This window comes from Passer domesticus, chromosome 1, assembly GCF_036417665.1.
Source record: "Passer domesticus isolate bPasDom1 chromosome 1, bPasDom1.hap1, whole genome shotgun sequence".
Classification (NCBI taxonomy): Eukaryota; Metazoa; Chordata; class Aves; order Passeriformes; family Passeridae; genus Passer; species Passer domesticus.
In genome coordinates this window covers 42,078,063-42,096,483 of record NC_087474.1, presented here as the reverse complement: position 1 = coordinate 42,096,483, position 18,421 = coordinate 42,078,063, and the positions used below count along the sequence as shown (strand labels likewise).

The window sequence follows — 18,421 nt, the reverse complement described above, 5'->3', positions numbered from 1 at the left end:
CTTAGTGTGTGTCCCACCAACAATTGGATAGTAAGACACATTGAACCTAAGTTATATTATTTCTTCATTAGCTGTAACAGTAATGGGTACATTTAACCTCATGCTGTATATATCTACTAGTAGTTTCTCTTTTTGTCCTTATTGCTGTGTAGTATTAGTTTAAGTCTTATGTCTGTTACTTTTCTGTCTATTAAATAAAGAATTCATTCTATAATAGACAGAATCAGCCATTATTAAAGAACTTGTGAATGAGAGTGGGTTTTGGGGTGCTGGCCACCTTAATGAAGTTATTGCCTCCTGCCACAGGCCTGGACAGAAGACAAGGACTTTTCTAAACCCCTACTTCCATTTATAACAGGAGCTTGAAATATTTTTGTTCTGGTAAGGAACGACAGATGAGTCTTGATGAAGAAGGTTTGGAGATACCATGGGAAATTATTCATGCATGAGAGCAGAAAAAACATTCATAAGGTAAAATTTCATAGGTAACAGTTCCCTGGAGAAATTTTCTCCTGTTGAAATCTGAACATTGTAAAGGACACAGAATCAAATTCTATTTTTTCATCTCAGATCATTGTTCAACATTTTGACATATTATCATTTGTTAGCTTCTCCCCCTCTCACAGCCTAGAACTTCAGCAAATGAGCCTGCTTTCCCAAAATCATATTGCTGTTTTAAGTGCATTTCTGTTACAAAGGAAATGCTAAAAACACGAATTCATTTCACATGACTGAGACAGAAATTAATTAAACAGCTTTTGTGATTGTGAGATTCTAATTCTTACCATTCACTGAAGAGGAAGTTAAAATTGTAACTCCTCAGCAGTGGTATTCTGTAAGCATGAAATGATCCCCTAAGAGAGGGCAAGAAGACCCAGTTGCAGAAGTGTTCAACTGGATGGAATGTCAGAGACAGAAAAAGGAGTAAAGTTTCCTCTATAAAGAAGTGAAGTTTCTCTTGGAAATTATAAGAAACAGCCACAGCACTGTCTTGTAGCCTTCCTGGAATGGGAACGCTCAGACATCCCTATTGGCTGCAGAACTGGGATGAGTTGCTCCATGCAACCAACCATACAGTTCTTGAAACATCTCTGCAAAGTCCTTGTAGAACCATTTATGGCAGTAGGATTCTGACCAGTGCATTGTTCATTAATATTTTTTCTTTATATTTAATCACAGACGTGTTTAATGTGTACCATAAAAATTCCCCTTCACGACATTGCAAAAGCAAAGCTATAGAATTTGTTATTTGAATGGTAATTTGGAATGGTTATTTGAATTTGTTATTTGAATGGTAAATAGACCAATACATTGTAAAATGTCTTACCAAAGCACAATGTACAATATGTGATATCCTCCAAATTTTCATCTTGTTGTCTTTCCCAAACAAATAATTGAAATTTTCTTGTGTCATCAATCTGTGTTTTAAAGCAGACAAAAAAGCAACATTAAGAAGACAGGCAAAATATAGGAAGACTCTCTCTTTTTTCTTTTTCTAAATTTTGTGCCAAGGAAGGATTATCACTTTTTTTCTTTTCTTAATAGGGTGCTATTTTTCTACAGAGAAAAGGGCAGATAATCCCAGCTTCTTCTGGGACAAAGAGTGAAGATGATTTCTAGGAGGGAAAATTCTAGCATCAGAAAGCTCTAGCATGAGAGTGACCTATGTGTTTCCTGAGATTATGTGAAGAAAGACAATCTTTCGCCGTGGAAGATTTGACCACAGAAATGCTCGAGGAACTCTGAAGATGCCCCAACATTCTACAATTTCACTGACCACCACCCAACCCCACCCAGATGTGATCCAATGGAAAAGCATTTCCTTATGGACTAAGATAAAAATGGCTCTAAAATATCACAGTATTACAGGAAATTAACATATATTAATAAGCTATAATGGTAAGCAAAGAAATAATTACTTCTTTGCATTGAACTTTGACTTTATGTGTTATACACCACACAATTAATTTCTGATTAACATCTGTAAAGAATGTTACAGACAGAACTCTTCAAAGGAATTAGAATTGGCAATGACTGTATGTGGTCTCTAAACACAAGCTCCTAGAGCAAAGTAAAGCCAGTAAGTATCTGTGGCTACAGACTTGTAGGATCATAAAGATTTACACCATCTCTCAACTGCAAGGGTAGAAGTCCTTCTGAAAGGAAAAGGGAAGTTGTATTTACTTGGGGGTGGTGATGAGGTTGATTACCTTGCCATCATTGTAAACTTAAAGGGGTGCTGGGCAGTGAATTTTTTGCCTTTCCCTCTGCTAAGCAGCTCTTTTAAAGTCTTCTGCTCTGAAGACTGATTTATGTAAAGTCACCACATGCATTCAGAATTGTAATCTGCTTATACTAAGTAAAGGAAATACTTATTCTTGCTCCTGCTTATCCTGTGGAACAACCCAGGGAATAAACCATAAGTTTCCTTCTCATATGTCAGCAGAAATTTTTTTATTCTGCTAAATTATCATTTAGCCAGAAAAAACCATGAATCAACTAAAAATATGAGGTGGCATGACAATAAATATAGATTAAATAATAAAGGACTGACTTAGATGTTGCTAGATCAGAACTCAGACTTCAAATTTTGTACTTTTTATCATGTACAAGTGAACATATTTCCTTTTAGAAGGACAATTTTGAGGAACCAGCAGCTGGAATGAAAAAGTTAAAACTGAGTACAGATATTATTAAACCAAATTAAAAAGACAGAGAACATGCTATCTGTATTATGAAACCTTAAATAAATATAGAATTGCTTTCCTTTTGTACCTTGTAAAATGTACTGTTTATTTTTGTTTACTATTTTCAGATGAAGTCATATTTTAAAACAAAATTTCGTCATTTTCTCCTGTACAAATGGCAATAAAGATATCAAAAGGGGCTTTGCTAATTCAATTTTCTTTTGAAAAAACTAGCATGCTGGAAGCCTTCTACTAATTTTTCTAGAAACTACAGCCAGAGCTTGTTAGTTAAATTTTTATTACTTGTCACAACTTCAGTAGTATAATGGCATAGGTAAATAAGTGAAATTTACAGAACATTATGGAAATTCTCTGATTTTCCCTAAAAGCACAAGACATTAATAATTCATGGTGATCATTATGGTCAAGTGAATCACTGTTTCTTTGTTAAAATAGTAACCTTTAATGTACCCCTTTCTAATAAGGGATTGGACAGTTCCTGTAAAACTTAGGCTTGAGAACAGGATTCACTCAAATCCTAGCAGATACTCAGCAGGTGGGTGACTGACTGAGTGTGCAATAGGCTGTACTTACAGAGAAGGCACGTCTGACATTTGGCACCTCACTGAAGGCAATAACCACTGGAGTGATATCCAGAGCACTCAACTCAAGCACAGCTGTGCTGATGGCAACATCATCCTGCGATGGACCATTGGCAAAAAACAGGGCAACTTTTCTTGTGAGGATGCCCTGACGAACACGTTTGAAGACGTTTCTTGCAACAAATCTCATGGCCGCTCCAATATTTCGTTTTCCACTGGATCTCTCTAGTGGGATTCTCTGGACTGCTTGTAGCAGCAAGTTGTTTTTTTGGAATTCAGAGAATCGGATGAGATAGTGTATGTTGATATTGAAAGAAACAACAGAAACACGAGCGCCTGTTGGGCAATTGCTTTCACTGATCTTAATGGTCTTCAGCAATAAAATAACAATGTTCCTCATTCTTTCAAATGCAGCTGGTGTAACATCATCAGACATATCCAAGGCAAAAACCACTTCAGTTGGATAAGCTGGGCATGTGTCTGTATATCGAAGCAGAAAAGTTACTTGAGAACCTTTCCACAACTCAAACATTGTTAGTTTCTTCTTCAAATCGATAAAAGAATTGCTATTCAGAGACCAGATGGGCTTACCTGAGGAGCATGCTGGAAGGAAGAGAGGGAGAGCAATTAAATTATTTTGGACTAATATGCATTAAAATAGTGACATATTCACTAGCTTTCAATGAAGAGCTTGGCCAAAGTTCAGAAAACTGACAGGGTCTGCCAGTGCCAGACCACATTCCTCTTTTACAATCAAATAGTCAAAATAGTGCAATTTTACTGGATAAGAATTTTTAAAATTGTCCTGGATTCTGCTAAGCACATGTACCTGAGAATGAACACACCTAATCTGGGGGACAGCTGATACACAAATACTGTCTTTTCTCAGAGAACTCCCCAAAGAGTTTTGGCATAATGCAAAAGATTTGTTTAATCTTTAATGAAGAAGAAATATTTGTTATAATTCTTGTAATGAACAGGAAAAATTAGCAAAAAACATAAGTTTGCTTCATACACCTTCTGAAACCCCCTCACAATTAACAACTACTAGTCAAACTGAACCCAGATACAAACTACCAGTTTGTAGGGTTTCCAATGAAGGCTATTCCATTTAGAAAGAGTGACTAAGGAAAATCAGAGGTAAAAGAAGATGTTTTCCACTTACGGCAGTTTTTTCGTGTAAAATTCACAAGTTCACAAGGCTGCAGGTTCAAAGTAAAAAAAAAAAAAAAAAAGGAATCAATGGCAAATCCCAGACCACCCCAGACTGGGAATCTTAGAGTTGGTTGGAGCTGAAGGCTGTATCCCAGCTCCTAAAATAACTTTCATTACAATAAATCCAGAATCACAGAGTCCATTCCCTTTTTATAACAGATAGTTTAGGGACTCTCTCCCCTTGCTGCAGAAGCTAGGCACATTTTTTTAGACATACTCTGTTTATATTTAATAATGTTCTGAAGCATTAAAACAATAATTCCATTCTTTAAGAATGAGTGCCATTCATTCATTATTTTGTGTAATAAACTGATCTAAGATTTCATCAGTCAGATCTAAGATTTCATCATTTCATTCAGCACTTCCATAAACAATGGGCATTCCAATAGTGACTCACACAGGAAGTGAGAAATCCATGAAGAAGGAGAGATGTCCTCTGGACACAGAACACACCTGCAATAGTACTGCCTACAGGTAGTCATCCATGCAAGGATTAATGAAGCCTTTACTCAGAAGTGTTCATTTTACATGGGATTAGGACTCTGAAGAAATCCTGCACTTCTATTCCTAGTGAAAATAACTGTTACTGAAGAAATGCCTTCCTTTACAAAAGGGGAAATAGTAACCCTAACATGAGCTATTGTGTAAACTGATATGAGTGAAGAAACAGATAAATGAATATTAATTGTACAACAGTTTGTAAAAGTTTGGACATGGTGTTAATGGACATGCATAAATGTTTCTCATTCCTTGGTTGCTTGCAGAATGGAAGAACCCACTGCACAGTCTGACAAGCACATGAAAAAGATACTATTTTATAACAGCTGACTGCTCATTGCTGTCAGTGATTATCAATGGAAACTAAACCAGACAATTCTGAGCAGTACAGTTAGCTGTAAGGTGATTACTTACTTCCATTAAAGTAGTGCCCACTGGTCCCTTGGCACCCTGAAACAAATTAAACATAGGTCCAAAAAATCAGACCCTGTTAATGTATTCCCACGTGTTACTCTGTAACCCAAAGGAAATGCAGGCAAAGAGTGTTTCCCAGCAATCACTTATGAATTTGAGAGACAGCAGTTACCAGCATAGATTTCTGTGGACCTGCTCAGAGCTACTTGTCAGATTTATTTCTCAGTCCATTTTCCTTCATGGTTTTTAAATGTTCAATATCGTTGCTCTTGGGGAGCAGTATAATTCAGAACTGGGTTCCCTTACAAACAGCAGTTTCTGTGCTATGGTTCTGTTATTTGCACTTCACATATTTTCCAACATCTGGTGTGTGACAAGCTTTCCCTCTCCTCTTGCACATTACAATCCCCACAGTTCTACCTTGAAACATCCTGAAGACCATACACACATCATGACACCTTTGCCTACTCTGCAACTTTCTCCTTGGGAGTTATGGAAAAACAACAGCACTCCAAGCATATTTTTTTTCCAAAATAAAGGTATTGTTTAATCTTTATAACAGGAATTAAATATAGGCAAAATAACTAATTTTCAAGGGAGCTTGAGTACTCATGTGTGCATTTCAGATGCGTAAGAAGACTACTAAAAATTTCCATTACTCCCATGGAGCTGCACTTAGATACGCCAAAAAAAAATTTGAACACCCCATCCTACTTCTTTTCCTCACTCTCTCTCTACCACAACACTACAGTTTACCAAAATTGTATGCTTCCTTACATCTCCAAATTACAGCCTTGTTTCCATATTTGTCTTTCCCCGTTCAGTTAACCTTCCATTCCTCCATCTGCCTGAGCTACCTTCCTCACCTCCTCTCCTGTCTTGCTACAAGTACCATCACTGCCATTCCATGCTTTTTATTTCTTATGTTTCCCAGCAGGGCCATGTTCTTTGGTACTGTTCAGCAAGAGTTAACTGTGAATTGCCTGGGTCCTTAAGAATGCTACTGATAGTAGGTCAGTGGTGGTGACTGAGCTGTGCAAACTTGATACATATGGATAATCAAATCACCAAGGATGGGTAAAACAAGCCTGTTTTGGCTGGCCCTGTCTACTACCTGTACCCTCTTCCTGCATTCCTGTCTCTTCCACTCCTTACAGATTCCCACTTCCTCATTTCACTGATGCAGTGCTACAGCAATAACCCCACCAAGCCCATACATCCCAAGCTGTACTCTCACTTGAAGAGGAGATCTTGAACTTGAAATAGATCTGAAGACTTCTTGGACCATGGACTAGCAAAGCCTGCAGCTGTGGCTCATCAACTCACAAGACCTATCTGTTAATTTTGTGAGTGGCTAATGAGGGAAATGTGCTGAAGCTGGCACTCTTAACCATTCTTGTACCGAGCATCATAGAATAAATTGGTTCAGGTACATTCATTAACCAACACAGTGTAATGAGAAGGGAAAAAATGTTTACTAAGTTACACACTTCCTGTGGGCCATGTTATACAGATAAAGACAGTATTACCAACAATGTTCCACATTTAAATTTAAAGAGCAAGCTTAAGAAAGTTTAATAAGAAAATCATTAACAGTAGGGATTGTTTCTGGTCACTATGGAGCTAATTTTCAGAATTGCCACAGGATAAAGATAGACACATACAGGGATTTTCCTAACTACTTAAAGGGTTAGTCCTAAATCCTATTGAAATCCATAATCCTTTCACCTGCTTAGATAGAGAATAAAACATTTTGTTGTATAAAATGCAGAACACAGACACTGGAAAGTACATCAAAACATCTACTTGTGTTATGGATTAACAGGTTATAGTCAATTTAAGCTTTAAATAAGGGCCTGTAACTGCAAGTTTAATTTTAAATGGCTTTTCTTTTTAAATTAAAAAAAAATGCATTGGCATTCAGCAGATATATTCAGTTCTATGTTTCAGTATTCTCTGTTTTCAATTAGATATGCACACAGCCTAAAGAAAATACCAAATACTGTGGAAGAAATTCTGGCCAGCATTGTATTGTTACAGTTTCATTTCCAGCAGCAGGTGCTCCTGTGCATACACACACCCACAGGCAAAACATAACTCTGTGCAACTGCCAGGCTGATTAAACATAGTTTACCATGTGAAACACTATTAGATATTCCATTAATCTAATAGTGATTTTAAGAGCAATTCAAGGGTGTTTTTTTAAAAATACAAATTTTATTTAAAAAAAAAATTACCATAGATCCCAATGGCCCTTGGTCACCTGGATCTCCCCGGGAACCTGGTGTGCCAGAATTACCCTAAAAATAGAAATACAATATATTATTCTTTATAATTGCATGCACAGGTACCAAACTTCATCAGGGAAAAACAACCTCCGTAATGATACTTTGAGTTGAATCCTGCATTTTCATAGTCTACGACTCCTAAAAATTATTAGCAACTAACACTTCTGAAGATTTCGACCTGTACTTTCTCAAGACTTCTTGCCCAAATTATGACAATAAAAGATCAGAGTGGTAGCAAATTTAAAAACTTTTGATAAAAAACACTTAGGGTGTAAGGGTTTTACTTTTAGAACTCTCACAGAGTTAGCAGATTTATCATCCTTACTCTTCTACCCCTAATTCCTTTGGGTCCTTCAGCTCCTGGAATGCCTCGATCTCCTTCTTCTCCCTGAAAATAAATGAAATCCAGAATGTATTGGAGAGGAGAAGACAGACAGAAACACAGGCAACCTCTTACAAATAAGAGTAATGTAAAAGAAGAGAAAAAGAAATTAAACATGCCCATTTAATCATACCTCTGGACCAGGATATCCTATGAATCCAGATTCTCCCTATGAAAAGAAAGGACAAGGACTTCATAAGAGTCTAGAACTTTGTGATCTGGTTAGTGCTTGATGTCTTTAAACCAAAAACAATTTCAAAATTATTCTCGGCTTTACAACTCATCTAAGCAATAGTGGCTACTACTGTGGTCTCGAATCACATAATTTTAGATTAATACCTTGTTCATCTAAAGGAAGGACATTTTAAGAATTTCTATCAGTTTCTAAATTTTCAAGAATATTCCATTTCTCAAGTGTTTTATGAAAACTTAATTACGCCTCCTAATAACACGCAGAGGAATTCCCATGTAGCATGTGAATTCAGATTCAGAACTCAGTGTTTGAATGTAGTTTCAAAATTTTATGTCACCCAGACTAAACAATAATACCATACTATTTCCTTGGCTTACTAGAAGTCAATTCATCAACTGTTTTCAGTTACTTCAGTTTCTAGTGTGTTCTTTGTTCACCCATGAGAAATAGGGAAACTCTCACAAAAACCAATCATAAGTGAGGTTTATATTTCCTAAACATCAGAATTCACACTACTTATATATATGCTTGTCCTCTTGCATATAACATATATGTAACCTATGAAACCCTGCCACCAAAGAAAATTGTTAGAGCTAAGAAGGTAAGAAAAGAGATTGGAAAATAAGAAGTATCAAGAGCCACTTTACCAAAAAGCCATTTAAGAAAAAGGAGTTCATCTATTGGAGAGGCTCCTAGAAAGCCTTTCATATATTTTCTGCAGCTTTCTGCAGCACTCTGATTCTCTCACAGAAAGGGAGAGTGAAACAGATGGGCCTACCAGTGAGATTCACTGGACGCTTTCTGTTTCACAAGCAACAAGAAAGGACTAGTGTTGCAATATTGCACAAGCTCTTTGAAAGGAGAACTGCAGCTGTTTCCAATATCCTGACCACTTTGCTCATGGACTGATCCACTGCTGCCATGATTTTGACCTCATACTCTCTGTATACTTTTTATTTTAGCTGAATTCTTGTACAATTTTAGAGACCAAGGCATTTAATTACTTTTTTTTCAGCACTGTGAAGGGAATTATAACAATTTCTTAACAATCCAGAGATTAATCCTCAAATTTTACTGCTGACAGTATGAACACAAGGAAAAAAATTCACATGAAAACAGTGAGGATGTTTGGAGAGTATCACCCCCACCTTGGTAGCTAGGGAATCCCTCATTGGAAACAAGAAAAATTAAAAGAGCCCATAGTGGCAGCCCAGCAACACTTGCCAATAGCAATGTTCAGTCAGGCAGGCTGAAGTGGGAAGAAAGCACTGTGCACTGCAAGTACAATCCTCCACATATATACACACACACATCAGGGAAAGAGTAATAGTGAGTGGTCCTCAAAAGAATATCCTACGGAATAATGTCTCACAAGGACTGTGGTAATCCTGAGCCTCTCACTGAACCTTAGAAATGCACCTTGCATGTCTTAAATTTCTTTTTAGTCAAATATGGATGATCATGTTTGATAACACAGTAGAGTGGAGACTGGGAGACTCTCTGACTTGAAGCACATACCTTTGCTCCTTTGCTTCCCTCAGGACCATACGCATCTCTGCCATCCATGCCCTGTGTAGGTTAAATACTGTGAGTTAGCTTTTAATTGAGGAATAGGTTTATATCTAATTTCATTTTGGAATTAAGTTTGTCCCATTACACTGAGGTGCCCAAGCTACTAAGACTGATGAAGCTGGACAAGCTATCAAAGCACAATCTAAAAACACTAGCAAACAATGGCAAAAACTGTAGAGGAAAAACAAGGATAGCGGTCATAGTTCCTTTCCACTGTGTGCCCTACTTTTAACATACTTTCTCTCTTCTAAAGAATTTGAGGGAAAATATATTGTCTCTAGCCCACAAGAAATCTGGTGTCTATAAGGAAACTGAGAATCAAAAGTGAAATAATTTTAATTGTATCAAATAGAGAAAATAGAAGGGAATGGACATTACTGATTCAGATGGATCAGTATTAAAATACAGGGGTCCTGAGTTAGGGCAGAAAACTCACTGGAATGCCTCTGTGTCCAGGGTGGCCAGCCAAGCCCTTCTCTCCAGGGTCACCAGGTTCACCCTGTTGTAATTGAAACACAAAAGCCATTAGTTTGCCTCAATCAGGAGAATTCTTTCTGAAATGCAAATCTGCCTGTTAAATTGAAGTGTGCCTATACATTTTATAGACTACTTGATGCTGGGCAAAAGCATTCCATTACAGACCATGTTTCATGGACTGTTCCTGGTGGTAGAGCTGGAAAGGACATGGCAAATCAGAATATGCTGAGCATCCATGCAGCTAAACCCCAAAGCTCAATAAAACTCACATTGTAACAAAGAATTACAAAATTTTTAAAAAGTGGGGTTTGAAAAAAATTATATTAATGGTAGCAGGACATATTCTGGAATTCTACCAGCTTGAAGCACCTGTTGATAGCAAATTATATTTCTCAGGCAGGCTGTCTCCACTGTGCTCTTAGCCCACTTGCAGGGTTTCTTTTCTTCAGTTCGACTTTTGTTTTCACTTTCTAACTGAGCATTCTTCTAACAAAGACCCTAATATTAAACAGCACAAAAGCAGACTGACAAAATGGAATGTATGATGGAAATTCCCATATATCTCCCCAACATTAATCACTGTTTTAACATATGTTTTCACAGAGTGATTCTTTTCATGGCAGCACTTTGACCTTCTGATACCTCTCTGTCACTAAAGGTTATAACCCTTTGAAGAGATAGAAAGGCTTAGCTGGCTGGTATTATTTCTGATTTTTAGATTCAAATATAAAACAGCACCTAAACTTAGTTATTTTTATTAAATAAAATCTCACATATCAACAAACATAAATGAAAGGTAAGTAAGGATAACATTTGTTATAAGTGAACTCCGGTGTCAACAACCTGTTAGTAAACACCTTTCTGTTTGCCTTCATGCTTATTCAGTTCTTCTCAACATGTTCATTCCTCAAAAATAGACACCATAATAGCAAAAGTTCCTTGGACTGGTTTGGAATCTTTACAAAAACAAGGTTAAAATAAGCAGCTATGGTTCTTTGAACTGAGAAGGTCAGATTGGACGTTAGGAAAAAGTTCTTCACCTAAGGGTGAAGTCACTGATCCAGTGTTGGTCACTGGAACAGGCTCCCCAGAAAAGTGATCATGGCACAAAGCCTGTCAGACTTCAAGCAGCATCTGAATGATCCTCTTGATGGTTTAGTTTTAGGTAGTCTTGCAAGAAGCAAGGAGTTGGACTTGATCCTCATGGATCCCTTCCAAGATGAAATACTATATGATTCCCAGGTGAGTATTTTCAATGGATTGGACAGACTCTAGGAATCATAAAAAACCCACAAGTGTCAGCACTGCCTTATTTCTGCTCCATTTTGTGAGAAGGCAGGTCCCATTCTGAACCATTACCACAAGAGCAATTAACGACAGTGATCATGGCAACACTAAAAGCTTCTGAGTATAGTTGTGGTATGTGTAAGATTATCCTAAGCACATCACTTGTCTTGACATGCAAGCTAAAAATATCTTAAACACGTAACATTCTCCACATGTTTCACAGCACTGAACTAACTCTTTGTTAGTCCATGCTTTTTTGGTCAGTCTTGAATGAATGACACCGTTATATTGCTGCCATTAAATACTTTGAAAATCTTTACCTTTGCTCCTCTTACACCAAACTTTCCAACAGAGCCAGGTGAACCAGGCATCCCCAGACTACCCTGTAAAAAGAGGCATCAGTTAAAAGATTCACAATGAAAAAATCAAGGGCTCACTGCACTCAAGGATTCATTGCCACTTGAAATTACTATAGAATCCGTAAAAATATTGGGCTTTTGAGGACCACAAGTAAGAGTTAATGGTCAAGCTATCATTCTACTTATTTCCTGTCATCTGTACAACTGCCATAAAATTCTCAAAATGTTATCAAGTATGACATAAATGTTATTTTCTATCTACATAGATACCTAGTGAATACATGCACATGTGCACAAAAAATATTAATGAGCACATGTAATTGGCTGTGTAAGGATGAGCATCATTAGTTGACTGAAACAGATGAGCAAGGCTGACAACATAGACATTCAGTCCTGAGTTACAATGGTATAATTCCAGAACAAGAATCCCCAAAATCAACAGCATCACAAAAGTGAGAAGTTCAGCAGACAGTTCAGCAGCTCAATAGTTACAACCTCATCACACCCTAACACTTGCTATTCACACACCTAAATTTATTTTCAAGGCTGTTATTTTACCATATGAGACTGCAAATCAGTTTCCTTAAGTGTTACACTAAAAAGCCCTGTTTGTACTTTTTGTAAGCCTTTTGAAAACTCCTTATAAAAACAACATCAATACTGAGAATGAAAAGCCCTAAAGGGTACAGAAGGAATATATTATTTAAAACTAACCAGAGGGCCTGGCATGCCTTGTGGTCCAGGAGGTCCTCTGATCCCTTGTGGTCCTCTTGGGCCCTGATGTAAAGAAGCCATTGAGACAAAAAGTCAGTTCAATGTTAACAGCCCTTCAATGACCATCATGTTGCTGCAATGACCAGAATCCCAGTGCCTGTTTCACAAGCCTTATTTTACAGGTGAAACTTCTTGCTTTTCTTATACAGATTTGCCTGTTTGAAGCACCTGAGATGGCCTGACAGTCTGATTCAGAGACCCACTGAGATGTCTAAGGATACCAAGGAAGCCATCAGCAGCCTACTATCACCTAGGCATGCTTTCTCCATCCTAAAATGTAAGTTAAAAGCATCTTCAAACTTAAACATCTTCAAAAGTTAGAAGCATCTAAGAGCATCTTTTACTGTGTCTACCACAATAATTCTCTTCAAAATTACTTCACCTAGCAAATGTTTTAAACACAAGGCTTTTCTCACAAGGTTTTGTCAATGCAATAGGTTTTATGTATTTATTGTTGGCAATTTCTAATTAATTCATTTTGGTAATATCTGCTTTATAATATCATGTAAGTTGGAAATGTGTTGGCTAAATTACTTACTTTTGCTACTCATGCTCCTCTTTTAATTTCACAAGAAGTTGCACCCATGTGACTTGTCACATTTAATTCCTAGGCTTACAGAAAATATTTGCCAAGGAGTCTTACTCATAATATTCATTAGTTGCAGTTAGCAAAGCTTTCCAAAATACAAAATATCAAGGCAGAAAATGTATTTTCTCCACAACTAACATAAAAACAACTCAGAAGTTGTATTAGTTACCTGTGGGCCTGGAAGACCAATTTCTCCTGAGTAACCTGTTTCTCCCAGATCTCCTTGCTCACCCTGCCAGAAAAAAACCCCAAGAAAACAACAATGAACACAGACAAATTAGTATCTCCCATTTGTATATCAAAAGATAATAATCTAGTATCTGTGCAGAGTATCAGTTGACAGAATGCTTTTCAAAGCTCTCAAACAGTTTTCAAACAGCTTCAAATTCCTGTTGAAGAAAACTCAAAAAGCAGAGGAGCAGCTTTTCTTTGGTTTCTTGGGGGGTGTGATGAATATAAAAGCTGCAGCAGAAGAGGTCTGTTTTATTTTGCTGAATACATTTTACACCATGTCTCAGCAATATTTGTGCATTACCTTTGTCTACTGTGAAGACCAGAAGTCATTAAGCCAGGCCACAAGGGTAGATCCTCTTTACCCTTCTCCATGGGGGATGGCTCTGGGGGGGAATCATGACTTCACAAGCACACTAGAATTAGACCCCTTTTTACTCTCCATATTTCACTCTGGTTATTCAGTGAGGCAAATCAAATCTGCCTTGATGACGGTAAGAAATTTCCAGCTCCCATCTCCATAAAGCTGCCATCTGAAGATGAGTCAGTTTAGCTGATGTCCATAAGAAATACTCACTGTCTTCTGGATTGAGTGAAATGGTGACAATTAGCATCAAGATATTACAGGTCTTGCAAACCCTCTTTCACTGGAGAAATCATAAACATATGTCTGAAGATTCTTGAGAAACAGATAGTTCTGGAAAGAATCTTCTGAGGAAAAATTATTTAAAAGGCTGAAATTTCATTCTACACCTTATGAATGAAACAAAAGGTAACAACAGAAAAAAAAAAGTCGAAAGAAAAAATAATGTTGACTTACAGCCAGAGTAAGAACACTGTAAAATGGAACATCAGTGAGTATATGATATTGACAGATCTAAAAAAAATCAAGTATAAATAGATTTCCACAAAAATAATTTCAATAAAAATGGATACATATCTTAGGCTACTAAAATTGAAAACCAATCTAAAGTTTTCATCTATTTAAATTTACTTTGAATCAAAACCCAGAAAAATGGTTGTCCTTTTTTCTCCCCTGCCTTTTCCTCTCTCTTGCCTTCCTCTAAGTTAATCTCCTTTTTCTCTTCACTATTTTGCTTTATTTCCATCACACAGATTGCAGTGTTGTTCTTGTCTGTGACAAACACCTCTCGTCTCTGATACCACATCACACCTTCTATTCCTTCTGCCTCCTGACTACTTCTGACTGTTAAGAATGGCTAGCTGTGCTTCTTTATGTTATTTTAACTATTTGAAAAAATTAGCCTCCTTTTATCACAGAAAGGGACAGACAATTGGAACTGCAAGTCCTGGGAGGAGTCTTTTTTAGGATATGTGGATATATATAGGTGAACACCAGTGTGTTCATGCTGACTGCAAGAGAAGTTAATTACTTTGTTGATGAGGGTATTATTTCAGTGATTTTTATTAACAGCTGAACCTAAAACAAGTCCTTTTGTGTTAGGCGGGTGGATTCTGGCTCACTGTCTCTAAGTTGATAATTCGTCTCTCAGTACGTCATCACAAATATCCTTCTTATCTACCTGAAAGAGAGATTCTTCTTTATCCCATTTCAGCACAAAACCTTCCTCCTACAGAGGGACTGGCCATATCTAATTTCCTTACAAAGCAGGATACTGTGGTCCACAGAAGGCTCCTTGAAGACCCCACAAACATCAAGACTAAATAGATCTGCTTTCTAGCCCAGGGACACCAGGAGAGTTTCACAGAGAAGCTCTCATAACTTCTGCTGATAGAGCTATGCCCTGTGGCAGCTTTTTAACATCCTGCCATGCAAGAGATCTCAGTGGATGGACACAACACCCAAAATCTCACCCAAGGATGGATGTCATTGTTGTATTGCAGTGTTTACTGTTCCATCTTGCTTCTCCAGGGATGTGGAAGACAGAAGCGTGCAATTCTCCGTGCCATTCACTTTTTACACCTTTTCAGTGAAGGCCATCTACATTACCTGCATTTGATCATTGATTGGTACCTACTTTTCAATGCTCATTGGCCCAGACAAATGTTTTTTACATGCTTTTAGAAGTCAAAGCTAATCATCAAGTACTTGAATGAAAAGAGTTTGAAAGTTCTCTCTTGCTGTGAGTTTCAGTAATTTCTCTTGTTCCCTGCCATTTTACAAAAGGGTGGCTGCATCACTGGCTGAGGGGGCTTCCATGGAGATGAAGAGGGTTGTCTCAACTAAGGTTAAATTACTTTAAAAGGTTCAACTAACTCTGTACTCTGTGAATTTACTAAACAAGTTGAACATTCTTATTTTCTAACCAAATAAGGTTCTTGTGCTTGTTAGTACAACGAAGATATGGTACAGATCCATTTCCACAGACTTCAGTTTTGGTCCTGTTACCAACCATAACTTAAGTGGATTATTTCTTTTTGTTAGTACCTGACAGAATAATGCAAATATTCATTAGATATCAGCTGCAATCCAACAGGCAAAAGAAAAGAAAAAAAAAAGCTTCACAAGTTTCATAATTACCCAAGAAATGGATTTCTGAGTGATCAAGCAAGGACTGGAATAATTAAAAGGCAGACTTGATGAATATTCTTCAATATTTTTATCTAAAATGTCTTCATAAACCCTATAAAGAATTTCTGCGATAGAAATAGGAAACAACTGCAAAATGCTTATATTCTTTCAAGTTATGCTGATCCTGGCAATAGCCAAAGCATGGTGCTTTCTTCCTGCTGGCAGATAGTATTAAAAATCTTCCAGTCTATTCCTATCTGCAATGCCTCAGTGAAAATTTTGGATTCTCAAGGTGAAATCCAAACTGGGGTTTTCGGAAACCAGGTGGGAAAAAGGGGTTTGGCACACAGCATACGTGTGTATTGCAAAAACCTGGGAAGTGACCAGACTGCAGTTTAGAGAACTTGCGGGACTCTCCCTTCTGATCGACATTTCCCAGGGAAATATTAATTTGAATCATTCTAAATCTAAAAAATCTGTGTTACCTGGCTACCACACAGAGGAAAAAAATAATAAAAGTATTGCAAAACCTCTTGACAGGAGGGGGACAGGAAGCCCAGAGATCAGGGACAAATCAAACATTGTGCTGCTGAAGAATATTATTGCCATAAAAGATAGTCCTTTTCCTTCACTGAAATTTCTGTTCTATATTGCATCACTATGGTTATTCTTGCTATTATTTATTAATATTTTACACCTGACTTACTCAAAATGCTGGGTGGCACTTCCATTCAGAAAATGCAACTCTTCCCATTCCCCAGACTCAAACACACAGCAGAACTTCAAGATATATTCAACCCTGCTGGTACTGACAGTGTTGTACACAAAATTGTAATGTTTCCTTGGGTTCATATGCACTAAGAGGGAAATGCTGTATCATGGTATATGCCATCTTCCTTATGAGGTTAGCAACTTGGCAAAGAGATTGGGTCAAATGTGAACTACTTGTGCTAAAGCAAGGTTTTCTAGAACGACCAATATTTGAGGTTACCTATGTAACCTATATTTGAGAATACCTAGAATTTAATTTTTACTTGCACTAACCCACCCTTGATTATAGCTGCTTTTAGATTTGCTTTGATAACTGTATTTTGTAATTCATACGCTGGGACAAACAAGTTTTCTTTTCCAAGAACATTATCTGGATCATCATTTAAGAGAATTGCAGTAATGCCTTTACTAAGTACATCTCAGGAAAGTTTTCTTTCATTGTGACTCTGTGGGGTATAAATCTAGAGCTACCACCTAACAACGAGAGAGATTTTGTCATTTTTCAATTACACGAGAGATTTTTCTACCAGACAATCTTCGTGGAATGATCAGTCAGCATGCAGTGGGCTTGACCTATTCTGTACATCCTATATTCTTCTAGATATTGACTTGGGAAATTATTTCCAAACCCTTGATTATGTTATATGTTTGAGCCAATTGTCAGAGCTGCAGTTAACACTGTTTATCTTGAGCAAGGCATTGTGTAGGACTTGCCCTAATTTTATCTGTGCTGCACATGTGTATCATGCATATCTCTGTGTATGTGCAGCAAAGGAGGAATAAACTGTCAGACTTTCCAGCCTGACTTCTCATTCCTGTAATCTTCAGTGAGAGTCTTTTCTCTAGCTACTTTCCCATACTTGCCCTAACAGTAAAAGTAATTGTCCTTTTATTTTGACTGTCCTTTTATCCCTTCCAATTCTAAATCCTTCAAGTCAGGAGGGTCTCTACTACACCCACCTGAGATTCAAAGGCTGCCTTAGCTTGAAATAGACTTTTGATTATTAAACACTTGTGTCTTGGCTCACAATGAATTTTTTCCCTTAAGAGGAGCAAACACTCAGGCTGGACATGTAGCTGCATATAAATAGGTAGCAGCAGTGTCAGCCACTCACCTTTATACCTGGAGGCCCTCTTCGACCTGCTGCACCCTAGGAAGGAGTGGCATGAGAGATTACATCCAGAATACTGAGCAATATGTGAAACAGCAGTTTATCATAAAACATATTATACATACAATAAAACCAAATACAGCTTAAAGAAAGCAGAGATTATTTCCACATAAAGATTTAAGGTTAAAAAAATGAGAAAAAGGTGGATTTGGGACAGAAATTCTTACACAGGTAAGTCTTCTCAAAAAGAAAAAATATTTTAGATCTTTAATGAGTGCAGAGAGAAAACATTTCAACAAAATTCTGGAAACCATCTTCCCAGTCAACTGCCCTTTGGCTAAAATAAAGAGAACAAAAGGCCTCTTCTCCCCCTGTGAGCCCAGAGGTTTGCACCACTTCCTGCTGCACACTGCTCAGCAGCTCTAGTGAATGCTACTGGCAAACCTCACAAACCTAAGGAGGCCTTTAGGATGCTT

The 18,421-nt window shown here is 37.4% G+C and overlaps 2 protein-coding genes across 13 annotated transcripts in view; both read right to left on the bottom strand.

Annotated features, from left to right (window-relative positions):
* The window catches only part of LOC135298377 (collagen alpha-6(VI) chain-like), a 28,306-nt gene extending 24,885 nt beyond the window's left edge, over positions 1-3,421 (bottom strand). The window contains exons 1-3 of the mRNA XM_064415951.1: positions 3,282-3,421; positions 2,211-2,393; positions 1,328-1,418 (exon numbers count right to left, since the gene is read on the bottom strand). Of these exons, the coding sequence (XP_064272021.1) occupies positions 1,328-1,418; positions 2,211-2,221 (102 nt within the window). The 5' untranslated portion in view covers positions 2,222-2,393; positions 3,282-3,421. The remainder of the gene's footprint in view (positions 1-1,327; positions 1,419-2,210; positions 2,394-3,281) is intronic.
* Positions 3,422-3,549: 128 nt separating this feature from the next.
* Positions 3,550-18,421, bottom strand: part of LOC135298299 (collagen alpha-4(VI) chain-like) — a 55,926-nt gene continuing 41,054 nt past the window's right edge. For all 12 annotated transcript variants that reach the window (XM_064415930.1, XM_064415908.1, XM_064415886.1 and 9 more), the window contains 11 exons: positions 17,949-17,984; positions 13,507-13,569; positions 12,689-12,751; positions 11,936-11,998; positions 10,288-10,350; positions 9,798-9,848; positions 8,220-8,255; positions 8,030-8,092; positions 7,654-7,716; positions 5,417-5,452; positions 3,550-3,769 (listed from right to left, as the gene is read on the bottom strand). In XM_064415930.1, coding sequence (XP_064272000.1) covers positions 3,686-3,769; positions 5,417-5,452; positions 7,654-7,716; positions 8,030-8,092; positions 8,220-8,255; positions 9,798-9,848; positions 10,288-10,350; positions 11,936-11,998; positions 12,689-12,751; positions 13,507-13,569; positions 17,949-17,984 — 621 coding nt within the window. In that variant the 3' untranslated portion in view covers positions 3,550-3,685. The remainder of the gene's footprint in view (positions 3,770-5,416; positions 5,453-7,653; positions 7,717-8,029; positions 8,093-8,219; positions 8,256-9,797; positions 9,849-10,287; positions 10,351-11,935; positions 11,999-12,688; positions 12,752-13,506; positions 13,570-17,948; positions 17,985-18,421) is intronic.